Source organism: Cydia pomonella, chromosome 12, assembly GCF_033807575.1.
Source record: "Cydia pomonella isolate Wapato2018A chromosome 12, ilCydPomo1, whole genome shotgun sequence".
Classification (NCBI taxonomy): domain Eukaryota; kingdom Metazoa; phylum Arthropoda; class Insecta; order Lepidoptera; family Tortricidae; genus Cydia; species Cydia pomonella.
The window spans coordinates 21919900-21939197 of record NC_084714.1 but is presented as its reverse complement, the minus strand read 5'-3'; the positions used below and the strand labels follow the sequence as shown (position 1 = coordinate 21939197).

At 47.5% G+C, this 19298-nt stretch overlaps 1 protein-coding gene across 1 annotated transcript in view; it reads left to right on the top strand.

Annotated features, from left to right (window-relative positions):
• The first annotated feature begins 426 nt into the window (after positions 1–426).
• The window catches only part of LOC133523893 (uncharacterized), a 59651-nt gene continuing 40779 nt past the window's right edge, over positions 427–19298 (top strand). The window contains exons 1-12 of the mRNA XM_061859647.1: positions 427–769; positions 1548–1677; positions 3399–3694; positions 5485–5876; positions 6278–6430; positions 6757–6892; positions 9044–9160; positions 9354–9521; positions 16109–16296; positions 16973–17098; positions 17796–17887; positions 18917–19020. Coding sequence (XP_061715631.1) covers positions 676–769; positions 1548–1677; positions 3399–3694; positions 5485–5876; positions 6278–6430; positions 6757–6892; positions 9044–9160; positions 9354–9521; positions 16109–16296; positions 16973–17098; positions 17796–17887; positions 18917–19020 — 1996 coding nt within the window. The 5' untranslated portion in view covers positions 427–675. The remainder of the gene's footprint in view (positions 770–1547; positions 1678–3398; positions 3695–5484; positions 5877–6277; positions 6431–6756; positions 6893–9043; positions 9161–9353; positions 9522–16108; positions 16297–16972; positions 17099–17795; positions 17888–18916; positions 19021–19298) is intronic.

Genomic DNA, 19298 nt, shown 5'->3' with positions numbered 1-19298 from the left:
TAGCTAAAAATATTATACCTTAGTTGAAACGCAAATAAAACTGTAATTAAATAAATTATCAGGTAAATATTATTCCCGGTTTTCCCTTTTCCCCCGCGGTCCCTATTCTAGCATAAGAAAAGTTAAATTTAACTATTGATATCCATCCTTAACGCTCACTCACAGGCTAGAAAGAGATATTTTGTCTCTTGCATTTGCTTTTCAAATTTACCATAAAAGGTAAATCAGTGCGAATGAGCTAAAAAATATATCGTAATTATTTATAGCATATATCAATCGTCAATTCGTTTTTTTATTAAACACACAAAGAACATTCAACGGTATACCATAACGGCCGTTATTTCAAGTTACTTACAACGTTGGAAACATCACTATACATCACCGGCTTTACTTCCTCCCTTCCTTCTGTCAAAAAGTCGAAATTTGACGTTTGCTTATTGTGATACCGCGCGCGCAGAGTATTTTATTAAAATTCAAATGGAAAATTACGCACCAACAGATTTTTTATTTAGTTGTACATAATTTAAGTGTTAATGTTAATAAAAATCTATAGGGTAACATTTTCCAAAACATAATACTTGTCGTTCTAAACTTAAGCGGCGAAAGTATAATGCATTATAACCTAAAAGCTGAATTTGTTTTCCGTTATAAATTTTAAAATCTGTTAAGTTTAATATGCAGAAGTTACAAGATAGTGTTTTTTCTATCACAAAAACTACTAACCTTTCACCTGCCGTGTTCAGTTATTTGCAGCCATCAGAAAATGCAGGTAAGTTGATGACAGAATCTACAAAATTAGTAGGTAGTGACAACGAAAAAAAACTGAGTCTTTATGATCCCACGGAGGTCGCAGCTTCCTTTGTAGACACTAAGTTGATGTAATCACTGTTTTCACATTATTCTATTGAGATTAATGAGTCATTTTGATTATTCAACACCTATTTTAGAGTTAATGATTAATGTGGACCGAACCCGGTTTTTTGGCGAAACCGAAACCAAAACTTCGTTTGGACACTATTAATGATGTACCTGAAGCTTGTTTTAAATAACTGGCAATATAAATAGTTTTCAGCAATAATGGCCTATTATTGTATTAAAAGACTTACACATTATATTATAAACTTTTATAAGGTTAAGGCCGAGTTTCTTGCTGGTGTCATATTGGGATACCCTCCTACAACTTAGGAGGGAATTAAATCTCCTGGGGCGGCAACAGTACCTCCAAAGAGGTGTAGAGCTGGCGTAGCTTTATTTGACATTCATAAGCGCATTGAAATATGCCTATATCATATATAAACTATCTTTATTAATGTGGGGAAGTCCGTTTATAATCTTTTTGCCACTTCTAACTCTTGCATTTGTACATATACTCCACTTAGAGAAGGTCGGTAAAGCAGAAGGCAGAAAGCCCTTCCTTCTGACTGTGTTTGAGTGAAGTATGTGTCCAAATACTCTCCATCTTGCCTTGTTATGGTCTTTTTTATATGGCAGTCTTCCCTACATTGACCTTACATTTTTTGTAACATGTTTTTAATGTGCCTTTACAGAAAATGTTCCTCTCGGTGGTATTCTAAGTGACACCAAACATGGCTGGTTGGCCTTGGGCTCCAAGTTCTGTGTGGTTGACCTTAGAACCGGACTGAAGGTCGCAGCCAGGACTTTTGGGGTCCCTTTTAGGTGAGATTTATAGTTTTGATACTAAAACAAAGCAAATGTTCCAAGCATGGCTGGGTGGCCCTGGCTGGGCACCATGGTCCATGTTATGTGTGGTTGATCTTGGAACCGGGCTGAAGGGTGCAGGTAGGACTTTTGGAGTTTCTTTTAGGTGAGATTTATAGTTTACTGGCTTCCCGCCTGGCCCGCAACTTCATCTCCATGAGATAATGATGATGATTCATATGTCCTTTCTCCGGCCTCACTATATCTTCATACCAAATTGTCATATAAATTGGTTCAGCATCAAGTGGTAACAGACAGAGTTACTTCCACATTTATAATATTGGTAGGGTTGACACAAAAAATAGGCTTTAGTGGAAACCTATAATGAAAATAAGTTTATGACAATATTATTATTATATTTAAAAAAAAAAGGTTCTCAAATTGACCCGTGTGTTTGTATGAATGTAGGTATGTATGTTTACCTGCGATTATTAGATTTAGAATCATGTTCTGAAAAATGCATGAAGTATTCCACAACTTTATACTTGTTAAAGTTCTTCCTTATGAACAACATTTTTAGCCATAAATTAATTTTTAACAAGCAGAAACGACTGCGAACATGCTATTATTTTATTTTTATTTATTATAGCCTTTTTGTCATGACACCCAAATGCTGTTTATTTGTTTCTTCACTGCTGTGTTGTTAAATGTATTGGGTGCCCGCTTGCCAGTCGGCATAGGCCTCCACCAGTTTTCTCCATTCGTTCCTGTTTCTGGCAACCCTGCTCCATGTGGCACCAGCAACAGGTCTGATGTTGTCATCCCATCGTTTGAACTGCCTTCCTCTTTTCCTTTTACAGCCTCTTGGGTACCACTGGATCACCTTTTTACTCCATTTGTCCATGCCTCTACTGGTATGACCTGACCACTTCCATTTCTGCCTTTAATTTTTGTTACAATGTCGTGCATCTTGGTTCTGCTTCCTATCATCTGGTTCCTTATCCGATCAGCTTTTCTTATTCCTAGCATGCTGCTAAGCTTAGAACAAATTTAAAAGTGGAAAAATTACTGTCTGGGTGAGACTTGAACTCACGGCATCTGGATCGATACTCCAGCGCTCTGCCATCTGAGCCACCAAGACCTCATCCATAGGCAGCAAATTTTCCACCATATGGGTCTAGGGGACCCTAGCGACATCTACGTATGGGTTTGATGAAAAAATTATTTTTGAGTTTCAGTTCTAACTATGGGGAACCCCTAAAATTTATTTTTTCTATTTTTGTGTAAAAATCTTAATGCGTTTCGTAGAATACATCTACTTACCAAGTTTGAACAGTATAGTTCTTATAGTTTCGGAAAAAAGTGGCTGTGACATAAACGGACAGACAGACGGACATGACGAATCTATAAGGGTTCCATTTTTTTCCATTTGGCTACGGAACCCTAAAAATATATGATATACATTACCATGCAAACTTCCACCGAAAATTGGTTTGAACGAGATAGTCTAGTAAGTAGTTTTTTTTTTAATACGTCATAAATGGTACGTAAACGTAACCCTTCATGGGCGAGTCTGACTCGCACTTGGCCGCTTTTATTTGTTTACTTCATCATTCATTTACCACTTTTTAAATTGCAAAATCCATGTAAAATTATGGAGAATTGGTCACATTATAGCACAAACATTAAATAGGTAGGTAAAAATCATAACTTGAAATTGTACTCATTACCAATTTCAGCAACACCAACTGCACAATCACCAGCGTTATAGAACTACCCACACCACTAACCGAAAACTCCAAGCAGCTGATCATCTGCCTAGAATGCGAGGATCTCACCGGCCTCATCTGCGTACTCCACGTCAACGGCTCGCAGATCCTCCGGTGCATCCAGACAGATGTGGTGATTACGGAGATAGCTGTGTGTGATGAGGTGCCGGATGGGCCGTTGACATATTTTGATGGAGTTATCATGGCTGGCTCGAAAAGAGGAGAGATTTTTGTTTTTGATCTGAATAGAGCTAGTCTTATTCAAGGCAAGATATTTTGTGTTGATTTCAAATCAGAAGCTTATTATAACACTCTAGATAGCCATTAGGCCAAATCAAACTTAAGTATAAAGGTTTATCAAGTCACTTTGACAATCAAATGTTAATCAGATTGGCGGCAGGGTATAGCAGATAGTAAGGTCCGACCGAGAACGCTTTTTTGTCTCGGCCGAGACCGAGACCGAGACCGAGATTCAATGGGATTCTCGGCCGAGACCGAGACCGAGACCGAGAATTTATAAACTAGAAAAAAAATACGAATTTTGTGCTAAAAATGTTTTTAATATCGAAATTCGACAATTTATCAGCAAAAAGTTATCATAGGTAATCAATTCGTAGCGCTATTAAATAGTATTTTCAGGGTTCCGTAGCCAAAATGGCAAAAATGGAACCCTTATAGTTTAGTCACGTCCTTATGTCTGTCGGTCTGTGCGTATGTCACAGCCATTTTACTCATAAACTACACAATATATTTTATAAATAAATTTGGAACGTAGGTGTAAATGTATTATGTAAGTTGCTTCTTAGTTTAGAAAAAAAAATTGTAAAATATATTTTCAAATATATACTCCATACAAATGTAACTAAAAGTTAAAAATAATTCATGTGGCTCATCATTAGATAGGTCTTTAAAAATACATAAAGATTGCTAAAAATGTTTTTATTTTTATTTTTATTAAGTCAATATTTTTGGAAATAATTGCTCCAAAAAAAAATTGTGTGATCTCCTTTAACTTTTGAACCGGTAGAGCAAAACCACTTCCAAAATATCTAAATAATAAAGCTTCATAAGCAAAAAATTTTTCAGGAAAATTATTTAGAATATGGTCGGTTAAGTCATTTAAGAGTTATAAAAAAACTGATCTTATTAAAATGACGAAAGTGCCACTAACATACGCTCTTTTGCTTGTATGGCTTTTTTGTATTGTGTGAAGGTACGGAACCTTCCATTATGCGTGGTCCGACACGCACTTGGCAGGTTTTTTCAGTACGGATGTGCACAAAAAGAGGTACAATAATAATAATCACAATAAAGAGTTATATATTGTAACCCAAAAAATCCGCTACAGGTGTCGTTTTGTATTTACCTACTGCTTTGTTTTTTCCCGTTAACACAAATATATTTAGTATCCAAATATCCAGTGTCATCTTCCACTCACAAAAAGTTAATCTAAGTTACATCCCGAGCACAATACCTATACACTAAATTTTTCATCAATAACAACAACCACAAACGAAAAGACCCAAATGAAATGAACAAGTCATTACTTGCAACCGCGCCTATCCGATCCCAACACTTAGTATTTGGTAAGTAATTGGCTTAAAATGTGGGTACTAAACCAATCAAAATCACAAAAAACGTCACACAAATCGGGCGATGCAACCAACGGGTGGCTTAGATCCCGGTGCTCGTGCGCGGAAAATTCAAATTCACCAATGATAACTCATTGCCTAGTCTCGGTCTCGGCAGGAATCTCGGCCGATTTTGGCCGAGAGCCGAGACCGAGATCTCGGCTCGATTTTTGGCCGAGAATGCCGAGACCGAGACCGAGACCGAGATCTCGGTCGGACCTTAGCAGATAGTATAGTCCAAAAACCATTAGACCTACTTTAGTGACAATTTTTTTCCATCTATCAAGCTACCATCTATCTACCAAAAATATCAAGCTGACGTCACGCATTGCTTTGTCGTGACGGTAAAAAAATCAACAGTAAAGTGTTAATCACCTATTATTTTTCTAGATAACTAAAAACTAACACTAATCATAATTTTTCAGCATTAAAAGACATATCGCAAGGCTACGAGCACCTAGTCCGAATGGAGTCCAACCCAGCCAACCTAGCGTTCCTATCTCTCAACGCTATCCCCCAAGTAGACCAACATAGAGACCAGGCCGTAGAAAACGACGACCATCTCGCCATAATCCTCAACGAAAACTCACTTGTAGATGGCCAATACTTATTTAGGAACCCAGATGGTTCTATCAGAATGAAAGCAAAACAGGATCATATAAGAGTGTCGGCGCTTCAGTATATTCCGCAGCTGGGAAGTTTGGCGGTTGGGTTTAATTTTGGGGCGTTCCAGATTTGGAACATGATGAGCTTGGAGTTGGAGTTTGCGTCGCAGGTTAATCGGGAATGCTTGCCGGTCACACATTTTGGATTTCAGGTAACTTTCTGATCATACATATATCCATATATTTTCATAGGTACCTTTTATCTATTGTCAAACAAAATTATTTGTTTGACAGCCTGCCTGACTGCCCTGTTTAAAAATGATTCTTATAACGTCTGATTTTCAAGACGTCGCTTTCGCAAAGTTGAACGGTTTCCTAAAGACAAGGGTTTTGAAAAGAGTCAAACTGGATGTCGCCATTTACTAACTGGATGTCTTCCAAAAGGCGAAAGGGACTATATAAGGATATTGTAACGCATAAAGCATGACACCTAGTATTGCAAAGGACATTTTGTGCGGTGTTCATTATACAGTATGCAGCCTAAAGTTTTTTTTAAAACTACACATTTGCTTCAAAACTGAATACTTTTAATAACATACAATATACTATTCAGGAGCCCTGCGACGACCCCAGAGCCTTTTGCTACCTCTGGGCAGTATTCTCCGTTATGGAACGGTTCGAAGAGGAAGAGTTTCCACTGGCTGTGATGTATTCCCTCACCTATCAGGGGAAGAGGATGCTCTCCGACACCAAGTGTCTATATCAGGTAGGGTACAGTACACCATAATACTTTATTCAAAGGCAGTGGTGGTGCCTCTACAAAAATAGGACTCAATGGCTGTAAAGGGCCAATCATCAGGTAGTTTACGAGTATTACCCTATACGTGTGATTTAGTTAAATTAAATACATTCCTGCCGTTGCAATACCGAACAGGACAAAGTGCACGTTTAGTTTCATATTGTTTTATGTTGCTTTAACAATGTTGCCAAAATTCATTCACAATTGTTTTTTTGGCTGGAATTTTTGTCGTAAATATAATACTTTAATTATGGAGGGATTTGCCTCTGTTATAATTTTCATTTATTTACCAGGACTTCATGATGGCGACCATCAGGTTCCAAGTAGAGCTAAGCGTGATGGAAAATGCCGGGCCATTTGTCGGGGGCAGGTGCGTGTCGTGCCACGCCTACTCCGTCAGCTCCACGCTGGGGGAGGAAGGGGAAGACAGTAAGTATTGTCGGGGGCAGGTGCGTGTCGTGCCACGCCTACTCCGTCAGCTCCACGCTGGGGGAGGAAGGGGAAGACAGTAAGTATTGTCGGGGGCAGGTGCGTGTCGTGCCACGCCTACTCCGTCAGCTCCACGCTGGGGGAGGAAGGGGAAGACAGTAAGTATTGTCGGGGGCAGGTGCGTGTCGTGCCACGCCTACTCCGTCAGCTCCACGCTGGGGGAGGAAGGGGAAGACAGTAAGTATTGTCGGGGGCAGGTGCGTGTCGTGCCACGCCTACTCCGTCAGCTCCACGCTGGGGGAGGAAGGGGAAGATAGTAAGTATTGTCGGGGGCAGGTGCGTGTCGTGCCACGCCTACTCCGTCAGCTCCACGCTGGGGGAGGAAGGGGAAGACAGTAAGTATAGTCGGGGGCAGGTGCGTGTCGTGCCACGCCTACTCCGTCAGCTCCACGCTGGGGGAGGAAGGGGAAGACAGTAAGTATTGTCGTGGGCAGGTGCGTGTCGTGCCACGCCTACTCCGTCAGCTCCACGCTGGGGGAGGAAGGGGAAGACAGTAAGTATAGTCGGGGGCAGGTGCGTGTCGTGCCACGCCTACTCCGTCAGCTCCACGCTGGGGGAGGAAGGGGAAGACAGTAAGTATTGTCGGGGGCAGGTGCGTGTCGTGCCACGCCTACTCCGTCAGCTCCACGCTGGGGGAGGAAGGGGAAGATAGTAAGTATTGTCGGGGGCAGGTGCGTGTCGCGCCACGCCTACTCCGTCAGCTCCACGCTGGGGGAGGAAGGGGAAGACAGTAAGTATAGTCGGGGGCAGGTGCGTGTCGTGCCACGCCTACTCCGTCAGCTCCACGCTGGGGGAGGAAGGGGAAGATAGTAAGTATTGTCGGGGGCAGGTGCGTGTCGTGCCACGCCTACTCCGTCAGCTCCACGCTGGGGGAGGAAGGGGAAGATAGTAAGTATTGTCGGGGGCAGGTGCGTGTCGTGCCACGCCTACTCCGTCAGCTCCACGCTGGGGGAGGAAGGGGAAGACAGTAAGTATTGTCGGGGGCAGGTGCGTGTCGTGCCACGCCTACTCCGTCAGCTCCACGCTGGGGGAGGAAGGGGAAGATAGTAAGTATTGTCGGGGGCAGGTGCGTGTCGTGCCACGCCTACTCCGTCAGCTCCACGCTGGGGGAGGAAGGGGAAGACAGTAAGTATAGTCGGGGGCAGGTGCGTGTCGTGCCACGCCTACTCCGTCAGCTCCACGCTGGGGGAGGAAGGGGAAGATAGTAAGTATTGTCGGGGGCAGGCGCGTGTCGTGCCACGCCTACTCCGTCAGCTCCACGCTGGGGGAGGAAGGGGAAGACAGTAAGTATAGTCGGGGGCAGGTGCGTGTCGTGCCACGCCTACTCCGTCAGCTCCACGCTGGGGGAGGAAGGGGAAGATAGTAAGTATTGTCGGGGGCAGGCGCGTGTCGTGCCACGCCTACTCCGTCAGCTCCACGCTGGGGGAGGAAGGGGAAGACAGTAAGTATAGTCGGGGGCAGGTGCGTGTCGTGCCACGCCTACTCCGTCAGCTCCACGCTGGGGGAGGAAGGGGAAGATAGTAAGTATTGTCGGGGGCAGGCGCGTGTCGTGCCACGCCTACTCCGTCAGCTCCACGCTGGGGGAGGAAGGGGAAGACAGTAAGTATTGTCGGGGGCAGGTGCGTGTCGTGCCACGCCTACTCCATGAAAACTGTGTAAAAGAAAATTATTTTTTATTGAGAATAATTCATATGTAGTTAAGTTATTTAGTTGGTAGATTATGCCATGCGCGCCATGTTTGGAACGACCAATCGCAACGCCGTGAGCACCCGTCCCGCACCTCCCGGTTTAGTGATTCGCGTCGTGAACAAAATGGCCAATATTAGGCTTGGTGTGGGTATAGGTGGTTTTCTGTGGTTTCATGTCTGTAAAAATAAGTCGACAAGTTGTTAACTTCACCGAACGGGTTTTATTTTTGTTTATCGATTTTTGTTAGAGGCTACATGCATACATCCGGGAAAAGACATACAAGTTGTGTGGCTTTTCCTACATAGGATTATATTTTTTTAGCACATTAAAGGTCTAACAATGAATGTGAAATATATACAGACATTTTATTATTATAGTTCTAATACTAAAATTATTTTCCAGGTATGCTGAACATCTGCCAACTAGTCTGGGAGTGTTGGGGCGAAAACGTGAATTCTGCAACGGAGTATGGGATGCTATTATTTGATTTAGACCAGTGGTATAAGGATCAGATGCCCTGTGAGTGTGTTTTATAGTACTTTAGTAACTTGACTGACCACTTGCCTATATGGCGCACTCGGTAGGAAGCAATACATTTGATAAAGCTATAATGTAAGATTGTAATTTGATATTCAGACGATCCTAGTTTTAATGTCGGTTATCTCTTTGGCTAAAATAAAAATACTGGAATGTTACCTTTTTTTCCTTGTAGCAACATACGGGCTACAAAGCAACGCCTTCATGAGCGCATCGTGGTGCGGGCAGCTGACCGCGGCCGGGACTCGAACCCTGGACGTCCGGCTGCAGCCCGGCTCCGTGACTCCATACTCACACGCCACACGCCTCGAGGAACACTTCTACCCCAACTCCATACATTACAGTAAGTGTTCCGACAATGTGACAACTGACGCGGCCGGGACTCGAACCCTGGACGTCCGGCTGCAGCCCGGCTCCGTGACTCCATACTCACACGCCACACGCCTCGAGGAACACTTCTACCCCAACTCCATACATTACAGTAAGTGTTCCGACAATGTGACAACTGACGCGGCCGGGACTCGAACCCTGGACGTCCGGCTGCAGCCCGGCTCCGTGACTCCATACTCACACGCCACACGCCTCGAGGAACACTTCTACCCCAACTCCATACATTACAGTAAGTGTTCCGACAATGTGACAACTGACGCGGCCGGGACTCGAACCCTGGACGTCCGGCTGCAGCCCGGCTCCGTGACTCCATACTCACACGCCACACGCCTCGAGGAACACTTCTACCCCAACTCCATACATTACAGTAAGTGTTCCGACAATGTGACAACTGACGCGGCCGGGACTCGAACCCTGGACGTCCGGCTGCAGCCCGGCTCCGTGACTCCATACTCACACGCCACACGCCTCGAGGAACACTTCTACCCCAACTCCATACATTACAGTAAGTGTTCCGACAATGTGACAACTGACGCGGCCGGGACTCGAACCCTGGACGTCCGGCTGCAGCCCGGCTCCGTGACTCCATACTCACACGCCACACGCCTCGAGGAACACTTCTACCCCAACTCCATACATTACAGTAAGTGTTCCGACAATGTGACAACTGACGCGGCCGGGACTCGAACCCTGGACGTCCGGCTGCAGCCCGGCTCCGTGACTCCATACTCACACGCCACACGCCTCGAGGAACACTTCTACCCCAACTCCATACATTACAGTAAGTGTTCCGACAATGTGACAACTGACGCGGCCGGGACTCGAACCCTGGACGTCCGGCTGCAGCCCGGCTCCGTGACTCCATACTCACACGCCACACGCCTCGAGGAACACTTCTACCCCAACTCCATACATTACAGTAAGTGTTCCGACAATGTGACAACTGACGCGGCCGGGACTCGAACCCTGGACGTCCGGCTGCAGCCCGGCTCCGTGACTCCATACTCACACGCCACACGCCTCGAGGAACACTTCTACCCCAACTCCATACATTACAGTAAGTGTTCCGACAATGTGACAACTGACGCGGCCGGGACTCGAACCCTGGACGTCCGGCTGCAGCCCGGCTCCGTGACTCCATACTCACACGCCACACGCCTCGAGGAACACTTCTACCCCAACTCCATACATTACAGTAAGTGTTCCGACAATGTGACAACTGACGCGGCCGGGACTCGAACCCTGGACGTCCGGCTGCAGCCCGGCTCCGTGACTCCATACTCACACGCCACACGCCTCGAGGAACACTTCTACCCCAACTCCATACATTACAGTAAGTGTTCCGACAATGTGACAACTGACGCGGCCGGGACTCGAACCCTGGACGTCCGGCTGCAGCCCGGCTCCGTGACTCCATACTCACACGCCACACGCCTCGAGGAACACTTCTACCCCAACTCCATACATTACAGTAAGTGTTCCGACAATGTGACAACTGACGCGGCCGGGACTCGAACCCTGGACGTCCGGCTGCAGCCCGGCTCCGTGACTCCATACTCACACGCCACACGCCTCGAGGAACACTTCTACCCCAACTCCATACATTACAGTAAGTGTTCCGACAATGTGACAACTGACGCGGCCGGGACTCGAACCCTGGACGTCCGGCTGCAGCCCGGCTCCGTGACTCCATACTCACACGCCACACGCCTCGAGGAACACTTCTACCCCAACTCCATACATTACAGTAAGTGTTCCGACAATGTGACAACTGACGCGGCCGGGACTCGAACCCTGGACGTCCGGCTGCAGCCCGGCTCCGTGACTCCATACTCACACGCCACACGCCTCGAGGAACACTTCTACCCCAACTCCATACATTACAGTAAGTGTTCCGACAATGTGACAACTGACGCGGCCGGGACTCGAACCCTGGACGTCCGGCTGCAGCCCGGCTCCGTGACTCCATACTCACACGCCACACGCCTCGAGGAACACTTCTACCCCAACTCCATACATTACAGTAAGTGTTCCGACAATGTGACAACTGACGCGGCCGGGACTCGAACCCTGGACGTCCGGCTGCAGCCCGGCTCCGTGACTCCATACTCACACGCCACACGCCTCGAGGAACACTTCTACCCCAACTCCATACATTACAGTAAGTGTTCCGACAATGTGACAACTGACGCGGCCGGGACTCGAACCCTGGACGTCCGGCTGCAGCCCGGCTCCGTGACTCCATACTCACACGCCACACGCCTCGAGGAACACTTCTACCCCAACTCCATACATTACAGTAAGTGTTCCGACAATGTGACAACTGACGCGGCCGGGACTCGAACCCTGGACGTCCGGCTGCAGCCCGGCTCCGTGACTCCATACTCACACGCCACACGCCTCGAGGAACACTTCTACCCCAACTCCATACATTACAGTAAGTGTTCCGACAATGTGACAACTGACGCGGCCGGGACTCGAACCCTGGACGTCCGGCTGCAGCCCGGCTCCGTGACTCCATACTCACACGCCACACGCCTCGAGGAACACTTCTACCCCAACTCCATACATTACAGTAAGTGTTCCGACAATGTGACAACTGACGCGGCCGGGACTCGAACCCTGGACGTCCGGCTGCAGCCCGGCTCCGTGACTCCATACTCACACGCCACACGCCTCGAGGAACACTTCTACCCCAACTCCATACATTACAGTAAGTGTTCCGACAATGTGACAACTGACGCGGCCGGGACTCGAACCCTGGACGTCCGGCTGCAGCCCGGCTCCGTGACTCCATACTCACACGCCACACGCCTCGAGGAACACTTCTACCCCAACTCCATACATTACAGTAAGTGTTCCGACAATGTGACAACTGACGCGGCCGGGACTCGAACCCTGGACGTCCGGCTGCAGCCCGGCTCCGTGACTCCATACTCACACGCCACACGCCTCGAGGAACACTTCTACCCCAACTCCATACATTACAGTAAGTGTTCCGACAATGTGACAACTGACGCGGCCGGGACTCGAACCCTGGACGTCCGGCTGCAGCCCGGCTCCGTGACTCCATACTCACACGCCACACGCCTCGAGGAACACTTCTACCCCAACTCCATACATTACAGTAAGTGTTCCGACAATGTGACAACTGACGCGGCCGGGACTCGAACCCTGGACGTCCGGCTGCAGCCCGGCTCCGTGACTCCATACTCACACGCCACACGCCTCGAGGAACACTTCTACCCCAACTCCATACATTACAGTAAGTGTTCCGACAATGTGACAACTGACGCGGCCGGGACTCGAACCCTGGACGTCCGGCTGCAGCCCGGCTCCGTGACTCCATACTCACACGCCACACGCCTCGAGGAACACTTCTACCCCAACTCCATACATTACAGTAAGTGTTCCGACAATGTGACAACTGACGCGGCCGGGACTCGAACCCTGGACGTCCGGCTGCAGCCCGGCTCCGTGACTCCATACTCACACGCCACACGCCTCGAGGAACACTTCTACCCCAACTCCATACATTACAGTAAGTGTTCCGACAATGTGACAACTGACGCGGCCGGGACTCGAACCCTGGACGTCCGGCTGCAGCCCGGCTCCGTGACTCCATACTCACACGCCACACGCCTCGAGGAACACTTCTACCCCAACTCCATACATTACAGTAAGTGTTCCGACAATGTGACAACTGACGCGGCCGGGACTCGAACCCTGGACGTCCGGCTGCAGCCCGGCTCCGTGACTCCATACTCACACGCCACACGCCTCGAGGAACACTTCTACCCCAACTCCATACATTACAGTAAGTGTTCCGACAATGTGACAACTGACGCGGCCGGGACTCGAACCCTGGACGTCCGGCTGCAGCCCGGCTCCGTGACTCCATACTCACACGCCACACGCCTCGAGGAACACTTCTACCCCAACTCCATACATTACAGTAAGTGTTCCGACAATGTGACAACTGACGCGGCCGGGACTCGAACCCTGGACGTCCGGCTGCAGCCCGGCTCCGTGACTCCATACTCACACGCCACACGCCTCGAGGAACACTTCTACCCCAACTCCATACATTACAGTAAGTGTTCCGACAATGTGACAACTGACGCGGCCGGGACTCGAACCCTGGACGTCCGGCTGCAGCCCGGCTCCGTGACTCCATACTCACACGCCACACGCCTCGAGGAACACTTCTACCCCAACTCCATACATTACAGTAAGTGTTCCGACAATGTGACAACTGACGCGGCCGGGACTCGAACCCTGGACGTCCGGCTGCAGCCCGGCTCCGTGACTCCATACTCACACGCCACACGCCTCGAGGAACACTTCTACCCCAACTCCATACATTACAGTAAGTGTTCCGACAATGTGACAACTGACGCGGCCGGGACTCGAACCCTGGACGTCCGGCTGCAGCCCGGCTCCGTGACTCCATACTCACACGCCACACGCCTCGAGGAACACTTCTACCCCAACTCCATACATTACAGTAAGTGTTCCGACAATGTGACAACTGACGCGGCCGGGACTCGAACCCTGGACGTCCGGCTGCAGCCCGGCTCCGTGACTCCATACTCACACGCCACACGCCTCGAGGAACACTTCTACCCCAACTCCATACATTACAGTAAGTGTTCCGACAATGTGACAACTGACGCGGCCGGGACTCGAACCCTGGACGTCCGGCTGCAGCCCGGCTCCGTGACTCCATACTCACACGCCACACGCCTCGAGGAACACTTCTACCCCAACTCCATACATTACAGTAAGTGTTCCGACAATGTGACAACTGACGCGGCCGGGACTAGAACCCTGGACGTCCGGCTGCAGCCCGGCTCCGTGACTCCATACTCACACGCCACACGCCTCGAGGAACACTTCTACCCCAACTCCATACATTACAGTAAGTGTTCCGACAATGTGACAACTGACGCGGCCGGGACTCGAACCCTGGACGTCCGGCTGCAGCCCGGCTCCGTGACTCCATACTCACACGCCACACGCCTCGAGGAACACTTCTACCCCAACTCCATACATTACAGTAAGTGTTCCGACAATGTGACAACTGACGCGGCCGGGACTCGAACCCTGGACGTCCGGCTGCAGCCCGGCTCCGTGACTCCATACTCACACGCCACACGCCTCGAGGAACACTTCTACCCCAACTCCATACATTACAGTAAGTGTTCCGACAATGTGACAACTGACGCGGCCGGGACTCGAACCCTGGACGTCCGGCTGCAGCCCGGCTCCGTGACTCCATACTCACACGCCACACGCCTCGAGGAACACTTCTACCCCAACTCCATACATTACAGTAAGTGTTCCGACAATGTGACAACTGACGCGGCCGGGACTCGAACCCTGGACGTCCGGCTGCAGCCCGGCTCCGTGACTCCATACTCACACGCCACACGCCTCGAGGAACACTTCTACCCCAACTCCATACATTACAGTAAGTGTTCCGACAATGTGACAACTGACGCGGCCGGGATCGAACCCTGGACGTCCTACAGCCCGGCTCTGTGACGCCACACGCCTTGAGGAACACTTTACCTCAACTTTATACATTACAGTAAGTGTTTCGTTCAGCAATGTATGGCTTGAGTCGGAACTCGAACCCTGGACTGAAACAGAACGAAACGAGAAATGCAATTGGATTCCAATTGAACATGGTTTAAAATAAAATAAATAAAATAAAAATAAAAAATAAAAATCATTTATGTCGGACGACACAATCCATATTTTGTTAGTTACAAATATACTTAAATTACTATGTTAGTACCTAAACTAAGATGTTGGGAGGTCCAGTGCCTAATTAATTTTATTTTATTTTTATTTTATTGATAAAAATGTTTACATGACATTACAGTTGAACCAATGCGTCACGAAACTTAAACTAACTAATAATTATAAGTATTAACAATTATAAAACAATAATGGCACATTAACAAATTAAATTGGGACAGTTGAGCACCTAGCATCCATCGCCTCACAGAATCTCAAGCATTCACTATACACTGCCGCCCATCGCCAAGCAAATAGATCGCATTCAGGCGTCGATGCCAGGAGCGCATTGAGCAGTGAGAGGGCGCGGGGCAGCGGCGAGTTCCTGCGCGATAATTAATTAATTAATTTAAGTTAAGAGATTTGATGATTTCTTTCATGAAAGACAATTACATAATAAGTTTCCATTGATGTCAAAAATATAAGTTTTTCTATTATGATCGTCAAAATAAAATGAAAATAATAACAATACTAATGACAAAAAATAATAGCTTATTGGACATACGAGCAAGTCAATACATAACAACATGAAACCAATGAATAAGAATTTCTCAATACGTATCGTCTTTACGTGACGTGTGCGTGCACGGCTCCAACATGTATCATACGATGTATTTCCAACGGTTCGCCAACACAAACATCACGCGGTACGACCGCTCGATGTTTCGGCTGACGTCACTATGACGTAAACACTACAAGATATATACAAACTTGTCATAATAACGTTACTCTCAGATTGCATCTGCCTAAACACGTCCGACGCCTGCGTGCTGAGCACGGCCGGCATCCAGCGGCAGCTCATCGCGTCGCTGGACGCCGCCGGCCCCACGGCGCTGCTCAGCCCGCCGCGCCTGTACCGCGCCTGCGCGGCGGCCGGCCTCGCGCCGCTCTACGCGGACGGCCTGCCCACCGACCCTAGTGCGGTGAGGATATTAAATACTTACTTACTTACTTACTCCGTTGGCTCAGCGACCCAAAATGAGACTTGGCCTCCGACAGCGCCACTTTTCTCGGTCCTGTGCGACCTCTCGCCAATTGTCGACTCGAAGCTCGCGCAGATCCGCCTCCACCATGTCGCTCCAGCGATACCTGGGGCGTCCGATAGGACGTCCTCCTGCTAGGCGACCCAGGTACGCTCTTTTTACGTTCCGATCTTCGTCCATTCTCTCGAGGTGGCCCAACCAACGGAGTCTGTGGGCTTTACTTTCTCCCATGATGTTAGGTTCAGCCCCTAGGTCTTCAATCTCACGGTTCTTAAGGACTGTCCCAATTCCATCCGGTCTTCGTTTGGGGCCCAGTATTTCGGCTCTCGGCGACTAGCAGCATGTTTTCTTCCTTGAGTGTTAGTGTCCATGCTTCGCATCCGTTAGGTTAGGATTGGGCGAATCACGGTCTTATAGATTCGGATCTTGGTGCGTCTGCTTAGAAGCTTGGACACTAACACCTTGTGAAGGGCTGCACTGCATCGCAATGTATTCTGGATCCTAATCTTTATATATATATATATATATATATATATATAAAAGGATATTAAATACGACTGCTAAACTCTCCGTGTGCACATAGGTGTTGAGTGCATGAAATGAATTTATGTCACAGGAGGAGCAACGGAGATTCCTGTTATCAGTGGCGCTGGAAGCTCGTCTGGCACGGTTTTTGAAACGTTGCGCCCATGACTGGGCCACGGGCAGCCATCAGGGGGTCGGCTGCACACTCCCTTTCCTGGTACGTGCTAGCTACTTTTTAAATTGACCTATTGAGGTAGAACTTGTATCTTCGTAATAAGGCTTAGAATTGCAGTTAAGAGTTTTTTTTATCTTCTCCGACAGTAGTACTCCCCCGTAAATGTCCTGGCTTAGTGACGTTCGAAAATAATTTACAGAACCAATACACTTTACTATTAGGAACTGCCAACGGTTTAACGCTGCAAAGCTATGAGCTCAATTCGGCTAACCTTCTAACCTAAATCCAATTCATTTGAGGTTATTGAACAGGGTTATCTCACTCATGCGAGCATTTAAACGAGCCAGCGGTATGCACGTATTCGGCACTAACGTCTCGCTCCCACACCGCAGCGGGTGCACCGGCGGCATCCGATGTGAAGATAGCCTTACGGCCCGGCCACGACTTCGATCGGCGGCGGCGAGCGGCGGCCATAAGTGGGAACGAAAGGTCGGATCGCTGTGTCTCGCTCCAACCTATGCTCGCCGCTGCCGCCGACGCGCGATGTCGTGTCCGGGGCGGTAGTGTAAGGCCCGAGTGGACGCTGCAGTTGGGCGTGCGGCGTGCGGCGTGCATGTGGAACAAATGCCAACGTACAGCAGCGGCCTCAGTGCACGCCGCTCACAGCACTCGCGAGCCCCCGCCGCCGAGCGAGTGTGCACTCGGCCCTTACTCTTATGCAAACGTGTTGCTTGTGTAGGTGGACTGGTGCTGGCGCCGCGCCTTGCAACTAAAGGAGAACGCGAAGGAACTCACCGCTCCGCTGTTCTCGTCCTCGTCTTTGCCTGACAGGTGATTATACTTTTATACATTTATTTAACATAGTATAAATTCATGTAGATTAGTCTAGCATAATTTATAGTGTAATTTTATATTATGAGAATAAATAAGTATCTAAATTTAAATCTATAGGTTATAATAATAAGTGCTAGGCCTACATGAATAAAGTATATTTGAACCTGAACTTGTTATCAAGTTTTTTTTAGCTGCGTATTGTATTTTGTACTTTTGTTAACCCTTTTCCAGGTCGCCAACTATAAAGTTTTCCCAAAAAATTCAAATATATTCCAATCCTTCCTATGCTTTCCTCCTCCTCCTTCCTTAGATCCTTTTTAGGAGATAAAATATTATATTATTTAATGGTTTTTATGGAATTCTTACATGTTAGTTTCTAGTTTTTGACGATCGTGATGTGAATTCTTATAATATTGGCTTTGGTAAATTTATATTGAAATTTATATCATGAAATAAAATAACCTGATCTAATTAATCCAGGTTTGATGATTATTTGAAGAAAAATCACATTTCCCGAAAGTGCGATCTAATTAGAACCTTAAATCAGAATTCTAAAGTTGACATTCTATCGGCGCGTATGTGGTCGATAAATCGTACTACGCCTGGAAACGAATTAATCATCTAGCTTTTTTCTTTACACCATTTGGACTTAATACTTTCTGTATAAACATAAATCTTTCATTTCAATTACAAAGTTTTGTAGGTGGTTTATAATAAGTCTATTTGTATAGTCAAATAAAACCCTATTGTTAAATAAAACCCTGCGAGCCACTACGTGCAAAAAAGGGATATATACCTCCGTAGTTGCACCCTATGGTTGGCCGGTCACAATGTGCAACAGATCGTAAAAACACCTAAGGGCCCCTCTACACGATGGCCCAGCGTAGGCCAGTCCCAGGGACGCATTTATGCGTTAGAGGGAGCAAGTGATATTGCTATCTCATTTCACCGCATAGCTCCGTCCCTTAGACTGGCCTACGCTGGGCCATCGTGTAGAGGGGCCCTAAAACGTTACATTTGTCACAGGAACGTGGTGCGATGTTTGGAGCACTGCGTGCAACAGTTGACGCAGCTGACCGGCTTACTGGACGCCATCCTTACTAAATGCTGCAACCTCATAGTCCCTGACGGTAACTATACCTACAAATTTATTTATATTGCTTTCTTCCATTAGTATAACTAACTAACTGCTTTGGCTCAGCGATCCAAAAAGAAACTTGGCCTCCGAAACGAGAGAACGCCACCTGTCCCGATCCAGCGCGGTTTCCTGCCATGAATTGGCATTCATACTATTAGTATAAGTTATATAAATCTTTCCGAGTAACCACTCTGAAGAAAACCGAAACTACCAACTATTTTTTTTTAACTACCACGTTAAAAAAAAACGCCTGGGTCCTCTTCTCAGAAA